At 40.3% G+C, this 20454-nt stretch overlaps 1 protein-coding gene across 1 annotated transcript in view; it reads left to right on the forward strand.

Annotated features, from left to right (window-relative positions):
- The window catches only part of baiap2l1b (BAR/IMD domain containing adaptor protein 2 like 1b), a 49739-nt gene that overhangs the window by 24357 nt on the left and 4928 nt on the right, over positions 1 to 20454 (forward strand). The window contains exons 7-12 of the mRNA XM_084743993.1: positions 5364 to 5516; positions 6740 to 6895; positions 7982 to 8096; positions 9716 to 9923; positions 13536 to 13598; positions 15646 to 15871. Coding sequence (XP_084600119.1) covers positions 5364 to 5516; positions 6740 to 6895; positions 7982 to 8096; positions 9716 to 9923; positions 13536 to 13598; positions 15646 to 15871 — 921 coding nt within the window. The remainder of the gene's footprint in view (positions 1 to 5363; positions 5517 to 6739; positions 6896 to 7981; positions 8097 to 9715; positions 9924 to 13535; positions 13599 to 15645; positions 15872 to 20454) is intronic.

The raw sequence follows: 20454 nt of genomic DNA on the forward strand, positions 1-20454 counted from the left end.
CCAGTCATCCGATCACGACCTGGTATCTGGACAACCATAGAAAAAAATATGTAAAGTGGACTTCCCATTGCTGGAAGTTTTAATATATGTGGACTCAGGAGACAGGACATGTTTGTTTAAGGCAGAACTGGCAGAAAGATAGCTTGATGTTTCACAGGGAAACAACACAGGACCTGCCAGTTAGCTGGCTGGAAATGTTCAGCTGAAGAAATCTTTGATTGGATTTTTGTCTTACGTTTATGGTTTACCTGAGTGTACACAATTAACCACTGTGGAATGTTAAGTTATTACAGACAGTTTGAGGCGTCGTTACGTGGCGCCACCACACCCTCACACTGAGTCCACACAATGAAAATTGGAAGAGTGTAATCTCAAAGCTGCAACCCTGAGAGCACAGCAGCGTTAGATCTTACATAACCTTCCTACCATCGATCCAGTCAGGCAGCTTGTTCTCCTGTGTGTGTGTGTGTGTGTGTGTGTGTCTGTGAATGTTTAAGGGTTTGTGTATTCTGTCAACACTGTCTACCCTACCCCTATCCTGGCAGAGTTAAAAATGACAGCAACGAACAAAAAGGAAATGCACTACAGATACAGGTTTATTGCAACTTTAACCTCCTACTTCTATTAACTTACCAGAAAAAAATTTGCTTGATATAAACAAAGTGGTGAAAAAAAAATTAACTTTCTCCAGAATCCAGAAACCAGAATCACAGAGTGTAAACATGGTGTCAACCAGAGCAGACGCGATAAGTTGACATTTTTTTTGCATGACAGAAAAATAATTGGTAACTATTTTGATCATCGATAATCGTTTCAGTCATTTTTCAAGCATTAATATAGAAAGAAATGCTGAACATTCTGAAGTTTAAGATTTTCAGATATGAGGATTTCCTTTATTTCTTTGTCATTTATCACACAGGGTTTCCATGGGTCCTTAAAAAGTGTAGAAAAGTCTTTTTGAGCAAGAGAATGCTCAAATTCTGGGAACTCAAGGCATTAAAGACACATGCAAAGTCAGAAAAAACACAATAGCTGCCCCCTTAAAGTTGAAGATTTGAATCATCGGTTGGAGACCCTTCAGCTGACTGAGATTCTTCAAGTGGACCAGTGTTTTTTTTTATTACTGTTTAAGTCAGCTTACAGTCAGCTGACAGGATAAAACAGATAGAAGCATACAAAATGCACAGAGAGAACATTTCAACAAGTAACAATCATAAGTATATTTTTATATTGGCTCTCATGCTTATTAAAAAAATCCCGCTGACAACATGCGCTTGTGGTTAATTGATGAGAGAAAGTGAAACAAGGGGTTGGTTGTTTTTTTTTAGCTGCGTGATTTTGCACATAAAAATGGAACCGCATGACAGGCTGTAAACTTTACAACCGGAGGCTCTAAATCACCACAAACCACAAAACTAACTGAAATGGAAGTGAAGCGGAGAGATAGGAATGGAGTGCAGGTGAGATGTTGTCAGCCACTTCACCCAGGGAGCAACAGTGGAGCACGCAGGGCAGGTGACTTATAAGTTATTATAAGTTTCTGACAGTATTACGAAAAGGAGTTAGGAGCGTGTGGGGCAAGTGATGCTGGACGTCGAGGGAGAAATGCTCCGCAGGACACACTCTGATTGGACTGAAAAAAATCTTTGTAGGGGACAGCCCTCGGAAAAACATAAAGAATTAATTTGCAAGTACTTCTGGGACACCAGTTTTCCTCCACAGCCTTTGTAGTCTTTTTGCCCGTATGGACGTGGAAAAGGTCTTTAAATTGCATTCATAATTGTCTTAAAAAGTTTTGCGTTTTTGGGCCCTCTGAAGTTTGGGTAGGCATTTTTTAACTTTTTAATTAAAAAAAATATATTTCATTGGCTAAATGGGATTACTTGATGATGAAAAAAGTTAATTGCTACTCTGTGTTTTACAAAAAAGCAACTGAAATTAAGAAGTTAATGTAGTTCTAAAAAACAAGCTTCTGTGTGAGCATGACTCTTTCCCATCGTCTTCTTACAAACTTACCTCCTCTCCTCTCCTGTTCTTCTGTCATATGTCTTTCATTCTTATGTTTCCTCATTCCTTCACGCTGTTTTCCCACTGTACAGTGTGACTAACCCTCCCTCACCTTCTTTTCTTCTCACCTCTCCTCTCTCCCCTCATCTTCCCACCAAGCCATGAGTCAGTGTGTTGTTCGCTCGCTGCTGTGCTCACTTATCTGATTTTAGGCCAGGTATTAGGCTTTAGACACCCGACAAAAACAGAGAGGGGCCGGCAAACAGACAGACAGCGTGTCGGGGCTTAGAAGCAGGAGTTTACAGCAGAAGATGATTCACGAGACACCAAAGACACTTCAAAGCCAGGGAACGATCTGTCAGAGAGCAGAGACAGGATTTAAAATGAAATAAAGAACTGTCAGAACTGTCAAACAATTGATTAAAACACTCTCCAACAAAAAGTGAGCACAAGTTTTTTCTCTCTGTGCACAAGATTAAAGCAGATTGAAAAATGTACTAGGCTGTTAAGTGTCAAGGAAAGAAAACTGTGATTTATCTTTTGAGGAAATGCATAGTGTGTTTTTCTCTTTCTTACCCATAGTTCTCAGGATAAACAGAGGTTGTCCATAGCAACAAGCTTGCTGCAGTGTTGACAGATGTAAAGTGATTAAGAGGGTGTGTGCGTATATGCGTGCATGCGTATGTGTGTGTTGAAATAGCACTTGTTAGGAGAAATTATACCGCCCACTTGTATAGTTCTGGAAAGGTCCTCACTCTCTCTTTTTCTCTTACTCGGTCTTTCCCTTAATTCTTTTCCATTCAAATGATCTTTATTGGCATGAAATGCTACATTATTTCACAACAAAACAAAACACAAGAATGTATAAAATAATCAAAAGTAATTTAAATGAATGTGGTGAGTTTGGTACATACTTTCGACAGTAATAAAATTACAATGATCCCATAGAAAGCATCTCAAGTAGCTAAATGAATGCACATGATGAACACACATTTACTTGATTTTCATTCACTACCCATTACTGGTTTAATTTGCTTTTTTAGTGATTGTCTTTTGCTGGTTGTATTTGTTGTAATTGCTTTGATTTTCACTGACAGTCCCTTTTTGCTGGTTTAATCTGTTTTATTTGCTTGAGTTTTATTGGCTGAGTTTTTATGATCTGCTTTTTATGAAGTTGCTGCCTTGTTTGAAGTGCTTTGTTACATGTGTTTGGAAAAGTGCTCCATAATTAAACATCATTATTATTATATTTGTATATCTGGGGCCAGATACATAAAAGTGTGTGTACATTTATGACTAAAACTGTGTGCACACAATGGCAGAGATATGCATACAGATTCTTTTCATGTTTATTATCCATCCACGATCCAGGATTTGACAGGCTTATCTCTGGATTGTTGCAGCCTAAAATGCCTGATTTCATAGCAAAATTTGTGTTGCAATTAAATTACAGCAGCATGTGGAAATTGCAGAAAAAAAGATATATATATTTTTTTGTATGACTCATTGAAAATTTAAAGGCGACTTGTTCCAGGGAGAATAAAACCACACTCTGTTCTGAGTATTCCAAGTAACCTTATCCAAGATTACAATTTGCTTTAAGTACATCTGAGGGCATTTCACAAGCTCAGCAAGCACAAAATTGTAAAAGTACACAGAGTAATTGTAATTTAATTTAATTTTTCTTCTCAGTAACTGCAACAGATTAAAAGTACATGCAGGTATGGCCGTGAAGTTGGACTTAAATGTCATTCTAAGTGGTATTAAAAAGGTCTTAACTTGACTAAATTGACTTCTCTTAATTTTGACTCAGAGAACCCTGAAGTTTTCTCCTAAGTCAGACTTTGGTCCTATACGTGATATTACAGAGGCAGGAAAAGAGAAATAAAGGAGGGTTAGCTGAGCACTAACGAGGAAAAGTGCAGTTTCTGCTGTTATTTGTGTAGGTGTGCGTGTTGGCAGCATTCATTTGCATCTGCTTGCTCGCTGACACGGAGCCACAAAGGTAAACCTGTTATCAAAACATCGGGTCTGGAGCAAGATATCATCAGCTCTAAACGGACGGATTCATGCGAGGACTTCCTGGCATTAGAGAGACGAGACGAGGCAGAGAGACAGACAGACAGGTTCTCATTCGGTCAGGCAGGCAGGCGGTACTATGTGGACAAGGATGACCTCACCACTACTGAGAGTTACTTAGCTGTGTGCGCACGCAGACGTACACAATTCATGTTTTATTATGGTGCTGCTGCTGCTGCTGCTGCTGCTGCTGCTGCTGCTGCTGAGGAAAAAAATGAGTTGGCCTGTGTTGGATTAGGCATAGACTGGAAAATCAAAAGCATAAACATATATTTGTATAGACAAATCTGATTAACATATATCATCAACTGCCTCTGTAATATTTTTTTAAATTGTAAAGAGGCTTTGTGGACACCCTGTATATCATTACTGCACTTATTTGGTGTTATTATTTATAGAAATAATGCAGTGGTATTGATTTCTCTGTATGAGTTGTGAGGGTGTGATTACTCTGGGTGTTTTACACCCAAAGGAACAGTAATACAAACATAATTAAGTAACCGAAAAGCAAATTAAGCATTTTTCATCATAAATCCACAGTAATATGGTTGAAGCCACTAACATTCTCCCACCCAATACCTGCCACATTTCTATGTCCAGTATGTTTCTGGGCAAAGATGAGAACCTGAACCTTTCACATATAAATGCACCAACATACCACAGCTTCCTCGAAGACGGTTGCAAGAGCTGGATAGACAGGGTGTGTGTCACTGCATAAACTGCCGTTACAGGTGTGCCGATACCTGCCAGTTGGATGAGGATGACAGTATGGATCTCACGTGTAGCTTTGCCAAGGAATGGTGGATAAAAGAAAATCTTAAAAGTGTTAAGTTTATTAAGTATATGTTTAAAGGAAAAAAAGGATCCTTTCAGTAGCCTTTTGACCTTTTATAATCCTTGGTTGCCGGTGTAGATAAGACATCCGCTGTGCCCTGTCCCCTCTTGATCTTTTTGTATTGTTCTTTCACTAAACACTCTGTGCAACTTAATCTGTCAAAACAACAAACTGTAGTCTAATGACACCTTTCCCCCTGCAAAAGAGAGATTAGGAGTGTCAGAAAGGCACCCTGCTCCTTTCATATCAGTTGCCCTTGTTGGGTTTGTGTACAGATCGGCAGTGAAAAGGGCTAGATGGCTGCAACCATGTGGCAGGGAAGATAAGACAGGATGATCTATGTGAGATGGTAGTTTGTGAGCAAGCGATAATGGTTTCCGATCCTTTCAAATGGACTTATTATATTAATGTTAGCATACTGTACGTGTGTGTTTGTTCTCAGTGCCTTGAAACGTTGACAAGCCGTCAGATGGACATGCAGTTATTCATTGCAGACGGCTGTAAGGAGGCTCTGCTTGAGGAGAAGAGACGCTTCTGTTTCCTGGTGGACAAACACTGCATGTTCTCCTACCAGATCGCTTCCTTCCATGACAAGGTACAAAACACTCCCAGTCCTTCATTATTTACAGTCCAGCAGAACATTATGTTTTCCTCGACTTAAAGGGATAGTTCTCTCCAAAATCAAAAACACGTTAATCCTCTGGCCTGTAGTGCTTTTTATCCGTCTAGGTTGTTTGTGTTGTAGTTTGAGTTGCTGAGTTTTGGAGATATTGTAAATCATATTTGTAGAGATCTCTACCTTGTCTTTAGTATACTAGAGCTAAATGACACTTGGCTTGTGGTCCTTAAATCTCCAAAAAGATAGAAAGGTCAATGTCCCTTTCCAGAAAACATGACTTGGTTACCCAAGATAATCTACAGACCTTGTTGTGAGTAGTTTCATGTATGAACTACGATCTTTCTGCTGTAGAATCTACTGGTTCCTCCATAAAACTACTCACAACAAGGTCTGTGGATTTTACTTTACTGGCTACACTCTTAGAAATAAAGGTGCTCACTAGAACCATGACAGGTTCTTTGGTTTGTCCCAGTAGGAGACCCATTTTGGTTCCCGGTAGAACCAGTTTGAAGGGTTCCACTTGGAGTCCTCAGGGAGTGCTCTTTAGAACCCAACATAAAAAGTTATACCTAGAACCATCTGTGAAGGGTTTCACCCAGAACCCCTAATGAGAGGTTCTAACGAGACCCCTTCTGTGGTGTAATGATTCCACCCAGAACCCTCCTTAGACGCTCTTCCACCAAAATGGTTGTTAAACTATTCCTGTTTAAGATTTCTGGAAACTTGATGCTATTTTTTGGTTCCAGGTAGGAACCAACTTTTCAGATTCTAAACCAATTTATTTTTGGTGGTGCCTGCTGACAACCCTTTTATGTTATGGAACAAAGAATCCTTGACAAAAGAGTTGTTCAAGGATTTCAGTTATCTTTGAAGACCTATTTCTCTGAAGAAGGATTCTTTATAAACAAATGGTTCTGTGTAGAACCTCGGCACTTCAAGACGAGCCCTTATTTCTAAGAGCATGTGTTCCAGCTGTGGTGAAAAGCTGTCTTTATGTTAGTTTATATATTACTGGACAAAACCTTCAGCATTTTAAATCTCATCCAAACACCAGCTAGTGAAATTTATTCAGAAACCCTTAATCTCAGGACTCTTGATGCATCATGTTACCATAGTGATGAGAATCTTTGTGCAGTGTCTCTACTGATTACTCATGTTTTCTTTTAATATCTTTTCTCATGTCCGTGCCTGCTGGACAGGCCAGAGACATTCTGACAGCAAAGCTGAGCAGCTGGCAGGACCAGTGCAATGATGCCACCGAGATGCCCGAGAGTGTCCTGACAATGATCGAGGGACTGCGCACGCCCATCTCCATCACACCTTTGCCCTCGCCCTCCCCGTCACGGCACAGTGTGGTATGATGGGAGGGATTAAGGGACAAATAAAGACATCTTCTTTTGCTAGATATGTTGCTGCCTTGTTTTAAAGTGTATTTTCTTCTTTGTGTTTGATGATTGATTCATGACTGATAGCTAACAATTACATCACACTTCCATGATTATGCATGGAGTCATTACATTTATCAAGCATGATGTACCTTAAAAGGATAGTTTGGATTATTTAAAGTGGGATTATATGAGGTACATATTGATTGTGTATTACCTACAGTAGATGGCGATGGCTTTGGCATACTCACAGTTTGGAGAAGCAGATGTTAAGCAACGCTCTGCTGTGGTCAGGGTCGGCAACAAAATGCATTTTTAGCCAGCTAAAAAAGGCCAAATTAAAAACTTCAATATGAGTTTCAGTGTACACTATATTAGAATATTTTTACCACTTTCCTTACTGTCAGACAGCTTTTTCCAACTGCTTGGATCTGCTTTGAACTCCTGTGATCTTTGAGGTAAAATTACTAACATCACCACAGTTTGGTTGGTTTGGAGAGAGCAATATTTGGCTCATGTAAATGTGGTTTCCTGTCAGAAAATGCTGTCTAACATCAAGGTAAAGTGGGGAAAATCTTATAAATATAGTGTCCAGTTGAATTCATATTGTTTGGGGGGGGGTTTTTAGACTTTCTGAAGTGGTAAAAATCAGTTTTGGTGCTGACCCTGTCCACAGCCGTACACTGATTAGCTTCCTACACTGGTACTCCTGCTGCTTCTCCTAACTGGGAGCACGCTGACTGCCATCTATTGTAGGTAATACACTATGTACAAGTATGAACCCTGCTTCAAATATCCAAACTATCCCTTAAATGGAGGTCCTTATTTCAAGACTACTGCAACACAATAATACATTAAAATGACTTGTTACGATCTTCATGTTGGATTTGGCACTTTCAAATATATGTATCTTGCTAAGGATGTTTTATGGGTTTATATTTAGCTTTTGATGAAGCCAGTGCTACTGTTAACAGTTAGGTGATGTGTTGGCGATTCAGCACACTTTGAAGTGCATTTCCCAACTAGCCAATGTTATGATTAATGTCCTCATTTCAGAACATGTCTACTCCACCGGCCCCACCTTTGAAGGCTCAGACCAGTCCTCTGGCTAACATGTTCACCCAGGAGAACAACACTTCCAGTGTAACCATCAATTCCAACAACGGCACAGGTATCACACCATGCAGTATGGCACTGGTTTTCAGTTACCACCTCCCTCTGTACCTTTAAGCTTGTGCTTTTCAAGTAGAACTGCCTGTTCTTTCCTAAATGTGAAGACGCCAAGAATAATGGCACTGGCTTCACTTGAGTTTGGGTTTAGATGTCTTTTTTTTTTTTCTTTTCAGTTTTGCACCCACTTCATTGCTAGAGATGGGAATTGATAAGATTTCATTTCTACCAATGCCATTATTGATTCTGCTTATCGATCCGATTATTTTTCAGTGCCCTCATTGATTCCTGAGCTGGCTGTAACCAGAGAATTAGCTGCAGTAACAGTCTGTCTGTCATCATCTAAAATGGATGAAATGAGTGAATATTTGTACGCCATTTCTTGTTTCTTGGTCAAAGAAAAAATCTGCTAAACCTGCCTGTGTGGCGCTAATGTTATTAAGATATTTACCCTCAGTGACAGTCGTGCCGCTCAATTGGGAAGGTGGAATTACTGTGCAGAATGTCAAATACATATCATTCTTGGAATTTAAGCCCATATTGTATAGAAAGATGTTTTAGCATATCGTTGGTGTTTCACCCTTATTTGAATCATGGTACAGACATTATAGCTAGTACCGAGGCATCTTTCTTCATGAAATGAAATCATGCTTTGCAAAATTTCTTCCTCTCTGCCATGAGTCCTGCTGGTTATAAGTTTGCAGCAGCGTAGATAATTGGATTTTGACATCAGTGTTTTGCAATGCCCAACTTTCAGAAAAACATGCTAGCATAAAAAAAAAAGGAATTTAAAACCTCAGTGGGTTTCCATGAAATTTGCTACAGATATTTAAGGTCCCCAGAGAATACATTCTAATGACTTGAGGTTGAAATTTTGACTTATCTTGACAGCTATTGAATGAATTGCCATGCTGTTCGCCATGCAGTTTACAGATGTGCTCGGTCTTCAGAGGATGAAATGTAATCACTTTGATTCACTGCCCTTCATCATAAATTGATAGATATTGAGCTGATGCTGAACATCAGCATTATTTCTTAACATTGTCAATGAGAGCATGTTGGCAATGTTGATGCGACTATTAACTTTAAAGGGATACTTTGGATTTATTGAAGTCTACAGTTCAGAGAAGCAGAGGGGGGTACTAGCACAGAAACACAGAAAAAAAGTATTGAACTGCTGTGGACAGGGTCAGCAACAAACGGTATTTTAACTACTATAAAACGTCCACCTAAAAAAAATAAATACTTTGTCATCAGACAGCAAGTCAGTTATTTTACCTTGCAGAATACAGGAGTTGCTGGTCTACTGCTGCCTCGATTTCTTACTTTATTTGTGTTATTGTGTGAGTTTGGTGTTAAGAAAGGTTAGTTGAAATCTCGCAGTTATGCAAATACAGATTTAAGCAGTGGTTGTCCAGCAACTCTGGTGCTCTATGAGGTAAAATAACCGATTTGCCAATGGAGTTGGTTTGCTGATTGGCATCTACTGTAGGTAATGCACTGACACTAGATCTATAGATACAGTAAGTACCTCATACAGCCCCACATCAAATAATACAAATTGTCCCTTTAAAGCACCGCTTCATCCTTACCTTTCTTCCTCCATCCCCCCCCCACCAGACCACGAGGAGAACAATCTCGCCAGGTCAGTGTCCGTCGCCACGGGCCTCAACAATATAGTGAAGCGACCACGTGTGCGCACCATCTTCCCCCACACTGCCGGCAACAACAGCACACTGCTCAGCTTCGACGAGGGAGACGTCATCATCCTCCTGATCCCCGACGAGAGAGACGGGTGGATGTACGGTGAACTGGAGAAGAGCGGAAAGTGAGTGCAATCACACGTGTTGCATTTGTGCCGAACAGATGTGTTACAGAAGACTATAATTACGCCATTAAGGGAAGACATATGTACACGCTATACTGAACAGTACAAAAGGACAGGCTTTACATGTATAGGGACATGCAATCAATATATACCTCCACTGCCTTCATATTTCAATGAATATTAACAAGAAATGAGTCCTTCGTATGTGTGGAATGACTGTAATCACAACCTACCTCATGATGGCCTAACATCAATCATTTTAAACCACCTGTCATGTTCCTCTGTTCGACTACCACTCAGGTTATTGATATGAGTCGGACTGCACTGTCCTGACTGGTCAGATAGTCCCTCGTCTGATTGTTATGCTGACCATGTAGATGCACGCACGCAGCTCTAGGCTCGCCGAGTGCTGCTTGAGCTGGAACATCCACTGATAAGGAAATCAAAGTAAAGTATGGCCTGAGGGTGGGATGTACGGTAGCGGACTGGAGCGAGGCAGAGAGGGAAGTTCAGAGTACCACCTGCTCTCCCACACAGACAGGCACCGAGCAAGCCTGGTCTCCCCGGCTCTCTGATGTCTGGCTTTTTAAACAGGAATTTGATCTGAAGCCCTTGGAAGTGTGTTTTTGAATTTGAATCATTCATCAGGTTTGACCTTTATCACTATCAAGGGAAATTACCTGGCAAATTCATCCAAAAAACTGATCAAGGGCAGACAGGAATCATTTCTGAGTTGCCATCAAAAGGGAGGCTGCCATGAAGTAAAACTTTGGTCTTACTGCCTCATGGCTGCAAGGCAGGACGAGCTTGAGCACCTAAAGGCTTTAAAAGTGTATATCATCATGTTTATCAGAGCACAGCATCTAACAAGATGGACTTGGTGTCCCGCAGGAGGCTTGGCTTTGATGCGTTCGGGTCTCTCGCTGGGTTTCTCCCTTTGTCTTACATCAGCTTTGATATTGTATCCCAGCAACGCGCCTGGCAACACCTAGACTGATTCAGATACCCACACACACTATGGGTGGACTGAGGAATGAATGTCAGCGAGGCAGAGATACATTTTAATCACAGAAAGCTGAAAAATGCACTGGTAATAAACCAACATTTGGCACATGATGACATATCGTTTTTTGTAAATATACACTTGTTCTGAAATCGATGCCTGCAACATGTTCCAAAAAAGTTGGGACATAAGCATGTTTCCCACTGTGATACATCACCTTTTCTTTTAACAACGCTCAGTAAGCATTTGGGAACTGAGGACGCTAATTGGGCGATATGGGCAGTAGCACACCCTCATACCATCAGAGATGCTGGATTTTGAAGTTATTGCTGCTAACAATCTGAATGGTCCCTCTCCTCTTCAACCCTGAGGTCACGACGTCCATGATTTCCAAATACAGTCTGAAATGTGGACTCATCAGACCACCTGTCCAGGAAAATACTGTTAGAGGAAAGTAAACACTCCCATTACTAGTGAGCTGTCCTTGAGCAAGGTTTTTATTTATGCCCTGTTTTTTTCAGTGAACCTGTCAGGTGGCCAGCGGTATCATTAGAGCTGAGCACATGTTCTCAGTGGAAAACCATTCCCTGAATAAATAAATTAATATGACTGAGTGAGGTGTATTTTCCAGTAGGAGCCTTTTTATCGCAGGTACAAGAAGAAAACACCTACTCTCCAATCCACATGTGCAAATATTAACATTTCTCCACATATAGGGGAGAGGCTGGCTGGCTACATACTGATTACGAAAAACAGCACAATGACACATAGTCCTTGATCTGAGCTTGTGTTATGGACAAGCTGTGACTCATATTTTCTAAACCTTTTCATTCTCCCATGACTTCTTTTTAAATGAAATAAGCCAATTTTTCTTCAAATCAAGGTGAGAAATTGTTGGAGCGACGTCGAATTAATTTAATGTCATTATTTAATGAGCTTCATCACATTGTTGTCTCTCTGTTTTTCAACTCTGTAATGAAGTCATGTTTATTTTTGTGTGTTTGTGTGTGGGCAGGAACAAATGGCTGCTTGAATTCTCATACTGAGGTCACTAGAAACCTCACAGGTCTCTCATCTGACTGAGACATTGAATGATTTAATAAAGCAAAGATTCACTCAGCTTCCAGGCAAACACACTTCTGTGTCAGCACAGTGACTTTGAGATAAGACCTTGACCACAAGTCCTAGATTCATTCAAGTTGTTGATTTTCTTTGCACCTTAGCAAAGATTGAGAATAAAATGTGTTGTTAGGAAAGATGCAATCAAATGGAGAAAGGCAATTTGGAAAAAGTACACATTCACCTCTCTTTACAAATCAGATGCATTCATTTATCAGGATGTCTTTTCTGTGATGAATTTCATCTTCTTGCTACCATAGTTACCATAGGCACACATCCACACAGTACGTACAACAATAGAGAGAACTATAATAGTGCTTTGACCTCTTCCACTCCTTCACTCCCTACTATAGAACCACTTTTGTCATTTGCATTCAGGGAGGCAGAGGGTCTTTAGGGGGAGATAGCAGGTCAACACAGCATGCCATATAGAACTGGTACATACTATCTGAAAGCTGGGAAACTGAAGATTAATTTGAGATGTAGCCCAGCGCTCCTTTTTTGTAGTCATAAACCTTTAATAATCCTTATGCAGGTTCAGATTTTGATAATTTTACGTGTATAGTAGCATTGTGACTGAAGCATATGGTGGCTCTGTCATGCCAGTTTTAGGGTTGATCCCGTTTATTACGCAGATTTGGTGCAAGCTTCGTCCAAACTGAGTTCTGACAGGGAGCTGTTCGGTTTCCCCTGCTTTGTGTTCTTTAACAAAATGTGACATTGTTTGGTAGCTAGTTTAAAAGTTAACAAAAATTGCTAGCTAGCTACAAAGCCAAAGAATGTTATTGTTTGCTAGGAGGGAAAAAAGGAGGGAAAAAAAATATTACATTGTTTGCTAGCAGAGAAAAAGTTGGTTAGCCTAGTTAGCCTTCTCATTATGGCTTAGCTGAAAATTATTTTGCTATTTCGTTAACTTTTTAGCTGGCTAGCAAACAGTGTAACATTTTATTTATTTTTTTTTTTTTTAACTAGCTTTTCCCCTCTGTTTCATAATTAGGGGGTCCTTACAGCTCTCAAATCTTTTATTTTAGTTTTATTTTAATAAGCGAGTAAGCAAGCATCTCTAATTGATTAAATTCTATTTAATTTCAGTTTTCACATATCAGTTCCATGGTATCAGTGAATTCATTAGGTCTTCCAGTTTCATGTTACCAGTATCTTCACACTAGCTTTAAAAACTGAGGTTGTCACAGCCTCTGGAAGACTAGACCTACGGACATCCCCGCAGTTTGGAAAGGTTACTATCTCAACAACACTAAATGAATACTAATTGGGAAAATAAATATCTGCCTGAATGTCTCTATATCTTCAGGTTAAGAGGTGGAGGAAGTCACTTTGTTGAGGGCAGAGCAGCAGAGCTCTTCACTAATCATCTAGAGAAGCTGTCAGATTCCGGTGCAATGAGAGCTGATAGGGAGACCGGCAGTAGAGCTGACCACAGATGTAATCATCCCTAACTTGGCCTCTCTCCCTTTGTCCGTGTCTTGCAGGAGGGGCTGGTTCCCTTCATCTTACTGCCGTGCACTCTCCGAACCTCTCGTGAATAACAACAGGTAAGGAGACTCCACGTTGCAGCTAACACACACACACACATACACACACACACACAGCAGCAGGTTTCATGTTGCAGCCAACTGTATTGTTGGCAGTGTTTCCTCTAGTTACTCCTGTTAAAGTGATAACCTTTCGAATCCTATGGAGGACTCTCCCATCCCTCAACCTTTGATTCCTGCAGTGCTGAAATCACATTTCAGTCACCTCAATCCAAGGCTTGAAATATACTATTCCTCAGGGGGAACATAAACTATACTTACTGTGTAGAATGAAAAAGAAACTTCAATTTGGGACAGTGGTTAAAAACTTTTTTCCCCATAACTTGCGTTGCTTCACTGACTCACTCTGGTCCACCATGGAAGTTCTGCTGGTTGTTCTTTGCACTTTTGTCTGAATAAAAAATTTAAATCACCCTAGGTGTTTAGCCAAAATCAGTTTTCATTATTAATTTAGTCAGTGGTTGAGCTACTATTTCAGGTTTATTTTTAGCTGTACATCATTGTGAACTGCAGTGCAAATGCCAACCTGCACATGCATAATGCTGATATCTGAGGACGCGTGCAATCATCGTTCCAGTGGACGCAGGATACAGGAGGCAGCCATAATGTGTAGGAATGCATAGGGGTGTGTAGGCAGACATGTAGTTAAAAGCAAGTATGAGGCCTAACAATTAAAATTATATATATTCAATAATACACAAACTTAATGATTTAATTTTTTATAATATAATGTTCCATCCATTCACTTTTTTCCGCTTGTCCGGGTCGGTTAATGTTGGCAGCAAGCTAAGCAGGGTATTCCAGCAACACATCAATGTCCCCAGCAACACTTTCCAGCTCCTCCTGGGGGATCCAGACACGTTCCCACGCCTGAGGAGATACGTAATCCCTCTAGCAGGTTTTGAGTCTACCCTGGGGTCTTCTCCCAGTGGGAGCAAACCAGCAAACCTTCAGAAGGAGGTGTCCAGGAGGCAGCCTAATGAGGTGCCTGAACCACCTCAGCTGACTTCTTTTGACGTGAAGGAGCAGTAGCTGTACTCTGAGCTCCAACTGGATGTCCAGGCTGCACCAAACCACCTGTCAATCTCGTATTCCGTTTTACTGTCACTCATAAACAAAATCCCAAGATACTTGAACTCCTTCGCTTGGGGCAGCGAATCATTCCCCATGCAGCGGGATAAATCCACCGTTTTCCAGTGTGATATAATGTTGTTCGTTATAATTTCATACATTAAGTTTCTCTACCGTCCCCACTGTATCTTTGTGTCCTAGGTGCTACTTTAAGCATCCCCAGGACAAGCCATTTGAAAACTTCCCCCTGTTCATTGACCCTAAAAACACTTCTAAGTATCTCTTTGCTCATATTAATATCGTGTAGCCCTCAAATCTGTGTAATTCAAATGAATCTAAAATTGGACTTTTCAGACAAGCTCAGCAAAATATCAGGAAACAGGATGTTGTGTGCTGATTAATAGATTTTGCTGCTGATGAGAGTGAGAGAGAAGGTTCAGAGAGTCGACTCCAGCCTCTTCTTCAAAGAGACTAATCCCTGTCGGATTAATTTATTAGATCTTAATGTGCTGCACCTCCCACAGAGAGGCTGCCAGCCAACTGTTACCAGTTAGGGGAAACAGGATGTTTAAACTATAACCAGTGCCGGGGGACACAACAGTATACATTACTTGCCCTTTTGTCCTCATGAGGACCCTCCGCAGACCATATTTAGTCCTTAATCTAAACATAATGCCTTGAAGCCTAACATCAACTTTAAGACCGTCCTTACTTTAATTCTATTGGTAACTTAAACCCAAGATACAGCCCTTGAAGATAGAAATACAGGAGCACACACACATGCCAGGAAACTCATGCAAAGTCCTGTAATTAGTCTGATTAAGTGGCCTTTTTCTCCCCCTCTCCTTCTCTTTCTTCCTCTCTCTTCTCCTTCCACTCCATCTTTCATCCGTCCTTTTCCCCCATAAATCCGTGTTCTATTTTTGTCTTTTTGTTTCAATCCCCTTCTCCTGCTCTTCCTCCTGCTCCTCTGCAGTGTGTCTGCCACCCCGTACCGCAGTAGAAGTGTGGTCAACCTTCACCATCAGGACACGGAGACAGACGAGGCGACCATGGTACTCCCCCCGGCGGACTACTGTGACGCCCCGCAGCAGCGCAACACTGTCAGCACCTCGACCACAAGCAACGTCACCACAAATAACAACCACCAGCACTCCCCCACGCCCTCTGCGGCCTCCTCTTCCTCATCTGATCACAACACGGTCAGTCAGCGGGCCAATTATTTGGTCTTTGTGCTCACATCATCTCACATTTTACATGTTTTTGCAGAGTTTGCCTGGGTTGCACATATAAGGATTAGCCTAATTTTTAAACTCTGATTAAATCATGGTTTAAGTTATTAGAATTCTGTTGCACACAACTTTAAAACTACCTTAAAATTAAGAAAGATTAAATTTAAACCTCTCTTTAAACCTCAGTTTGGCTTTAAATTGAATTCTGTTGCTGCCTTTTTGAGATGGATTGAGCAAAATAATCAAAGAGAGTTAATAGACTGACTCAACCCAGCTGAACTTCTTGATGCGTCTTTTCTTTCTTTCACTCCAGCTGATAATTCAGCCAACAGGTTTTCTCACAAAATTAAATTTCTCTGCCAAACCATTTTGCTCTGCCAAGCAATCGTGGGTAGGCTGACTAGGCCGAGTTTTTAGCTAGTTAGCAAACAATATAATGCTTTAATGTTTTAGCTATCTAGCAAATAATGTAATGTAATGTTCAGTTAATATTTTGTTAACTTTTTATTTAGTTAGCAAATAATGGCTGTTTTTAAATGGAACTCGACATAAACAGTCGTGAACACGACGTCATGAACTCAGAGCTAACAGAAACCTTCTGATCCATAATGTTGTGAATACAACATGAGGGGGTGTTCAGATGGACTCATTTTGTAAACACAACAAACATGACCCCATTTTTTATTTTTTATTTTTAGCCAGCTAGCAAACAATTCAACATTTTGTTAAGGAATACAGAGCAATCAAAAGTTAACAGTTGTCTGCTCCTCTTTTGTACTTTCTAGGTCTGGAATCAAATTTTAGCAAAACTAGGTTTTACATGTGTAAATCCAGGTCTAAGCAGAGCTCTGTTGCACAATTAAAAACTTTAGTCGTGAACTCAAACTTTAACAGCTGTAGAGATGCATGCTTACTCAAATTAAAGTAAATGATCAACTGATATTTGATCAAATTCATCTTCGCTGATGTTACTCAGTCTATGCCAGATGTTACAGTAAGCCTAGTACACTTAAGCGCTGTCTTGTGAAAAAGTATTGTTGTAAGAAATCCAATCAGCTCTGAACAATATGACCTACTGTCTTGAGGCAGACCTTTCTGCTGCGCTGGCACAGCCTGGCCTGAGTGTCGTGACAGGACTGGCAGTGTGAGGCTACGTCTCACCTGATACCTACTGTACCTTCAGCTGGGCAGCCTTATCTTGAGTGCTGATGACGGTACGAGGGCGTGTGTGGTGTCAGATGAGCTTTTTATGTCTGCCTTAGAAACCTGACCCCTCTCCAATACACTCTGTGTCAGCTGACGTACACAATAAAAAATCATTTATTGGGACTCTGGGACAGTTTAACACTGAGTTTGCTGCAGGTACTGCTACTACAAATTCTGAGCTTGTACGGTTTTATCTTATTACAATTCAAAATGAGATAAAATGAGGAGACACACTTGAGCCCCTTTTATACCTACTAATATCTGTTTTTTGTATTCAGTGGGAAAGGGTATAATCAGCATTCATTCTGCAGTAGTTATGGATATTTACCTGTTCCAGCTCTGATTAGCAGTGATGGAAACGTGACACCCGGGTTGACCCCGCTAATTTTCACTCATTTTCCAGCACAGTCCTATAAAAGCTTGTCGCCTCTGTTGATAACCTATCTGACTCTTTGTGATCTCAGCCTGGAAAAATAATCAAAGCACTGAGAAGCATAAAAGAGTGTATCTTCCTGGAAAAGGTAGAACACGGCCTTTCAAATATATAGAGACTTACTTGTATGAAAACCCCCAATCAGGTCGATTGGAAACTTTAAATTGTTCTCAGGTATCAGTGCGAGTAGAAACATGGTTGTCTGTTTTGCGTGCCTCTCGCCCAGGGCATTCTGGACCCTTTCCAGCCCCACGTGACCCTGAACAGGGTAAGTGGTTATAGAAACTAGGACAAGTTTTGATCCATGAAATCTCACCTTAGATTATGATTGACAGAGAAACTCTATTGTTATAGGAAATAAAATGATTAGAACTGTCTTAAAAAAGCTACCACCAGCTTGACTCACAAAAAAAAAGGGTGAAAAAGGACTCTATTCATCCTTACATGGTTTTAGGGGTTGCAGACAGAGGCTGAGCAGGCCACAGCTGTAAAGAAGATTGCCTTTGTTACAATAATCCCCAGTGTGCTGATAATGATTTGCCCGGAGTCTCGTCTCCAGTAAGAGGCAGTGTCACTGTCATACAGTGTGGGTCAGTGTGGGCGACTGAAGTCTGACAGTGCACACACAGCACATGATCACGAATGATGCCTCTTGTATCTGAGCAGCAAGTTTTTTCCAATATGTCCAGCCTCAAAAACGTTAGCACAGGAATATTATATTAAATAATATTATCTCCCTTACCAACTTGCCTATAGTCATTACTTCATGAATGCTCATGCTTTTGCATACCATGCAAAGCATCAACCAAACGAGCGGTTTTCCTCTACGAAAGCATGTGTTGTTCTCCAGAGCTGCATAAATGTAAATGTGTTGTGGTATATCAGGGTTAAATGCACCTGCCCGGTCTGCACGAACACACACACACACACACACACACACACACACACACACACACACACACACACACACACATTATATCACATGGACACTGCTTTTCCAGTCTACCTGTTGATTGTTGATGACATTACATAGCCATCACATTCATAGCCACACTGGGATGTTAGACACACTATGGGGGTTTTCACACTGCAAACGTGGGCTAATTAGCCCATTTTAACACACATGTTGCTAAACCAGGGTTAAGCTAAGCACAGGACTGTATAATTATCACTGCACTTCTACTAGCTCTGCAGGCTTACATGTCTGTTGGTTTACCAGCCGATGTGAACATTTTAAAACATTCCATGACTACTCCTTTCTTTTAGCCCTGTCTCACACTGGCATTTTTTCTTTTAGGTTCAAACGATTTTCAGGAGGTAAATCCACAACTTCAGGGTAACCCTGCTCTGGAGCAGGGCCAGCAAGCCCTAGGCTAAAGCTGGGGTTAGCCCACTTTGGAAGGGGCCAGGATTGTGCTAACATGAAAGTCCTCTTAGCCCCAGGCTAGACTGATGAACTGAATATACCAATGAGTTGGTTCCTGAAGGTCCGTGTGAACTGAAATGAACATACAGGATGATATGATCAATATGCTGTTTTGCAAGTCAAATCAAGCCTCATGTTTTAGCTGTTGGCCTAAAGCTGTCTAGGTCATGTATATAATACACTTCATAACCTTTTTTTACCTTGTTTGTTACTTCACCTTTAGGTAACACTTCATAATAACCATCTTATATAAATATTATATGCCATTTATTAAGTATTTGTAAAGTTTTGTAAACATCAGTTGCAGCTTTATAATGGCCATCCAAATCATGTTTATAGACGCACTACATAGTATTTTTAACCATTCACAAAGTGTTATAAACGTCAGTCGCAACTTTGCATTAACCATCCACACAATGTTTACAGATAACACATTCCTAGTACCAACTCATCAAATATGGCGGCTTGGTCAGTGGCCCTATGTGTTGCAGCTATAATGAATGTGCTGAATCCAGATAGACTTTAAAAATACAGGCACAAAAACTACTTGGGTAGGTTTAGGAAAACATCATGGTTTGGATTGAAATAGTACATAAGTTACATATATAAGTACATAATTAGTTGCAACTTTATAATCACTGTCCCAATGATGTTTGTAGACGGCTAGAAATATCTGATCAGTCTCTCTGTGTAATGATTTATTAAATGTTTACAGATCTATTGTGGTAATCATGAGCAAATACTTTATGTTGTTGGTTGACAGTGAAATAATTATTAACTAAAGGTGTCTGCACTCTGTCATGTGGTTTAAATCAGATTGAATGACATCAACAATCTGTTATCTTTGATCGGTGCAATACACAAATGAAAACACGTCAGTAACAATGACGTAATTTTTTTTACAAACATGGACAGGGCATTTTGTAGTAACTATTATAGCCTGCATAAGTGATCTATATCTATAACTGTTAATTTCTGGGACAAATAGGACAGGTTTTAGGACAGCTGCTTGTAATTCAGGACTATCTGGAATTTTCCAGTTTATATTTTATTTGAGACTGGGATGTCTTCATGACTGTGAGTCGACTGCCTTCACAAAGTGTTGTGTGTTTTGTAATACTTACTCTGAACTTCTTAAAGCTTGCCCCTGACAAATAATCCCCATATTATAATTCGAAAAACCCTGTAACTGATAAAAAGTATCTAAAGAAAAGAACGAGACTGGAGTGCTCGAAGGTTCAAACAAGTGTAATGAAGGTGCTCTTTGGTGGGGAAAGCAAAAGTCCAAAACAGAAAAAAGATCCAAGACACTCTTCTGGCAAAAAGTTAAAGACTTTATTCAGATGGCTATTTCATGGTGAAAGAGAATTTCAGAATTTCATCATGAAATAGCCATCTGAATAAAGGCTTTTTAACTTTTTGCCCGAAGAGTGCCTTGAATCTTTTTTTTGTTTTGTTTTCAGTTTAGTTTCAAAGAGAAAAGTTAAA

This window comes from Lutjanus erythropterus, chromosome 19, assembly GCF_056507025.1.
Source record: "Lutjanus erythropterus isolate fLutEry1 chromosome 19, fLutEry1.hap2, whole genome shotgun sequence".
Taxonomy (NCBI): domain Eukaryota; kingdom Metazoa; phylum Chordata; class Actinopteri; order Lutjaniformes; family Lutjanidae; genus Lutjanus; species Lutjanus erythropterus.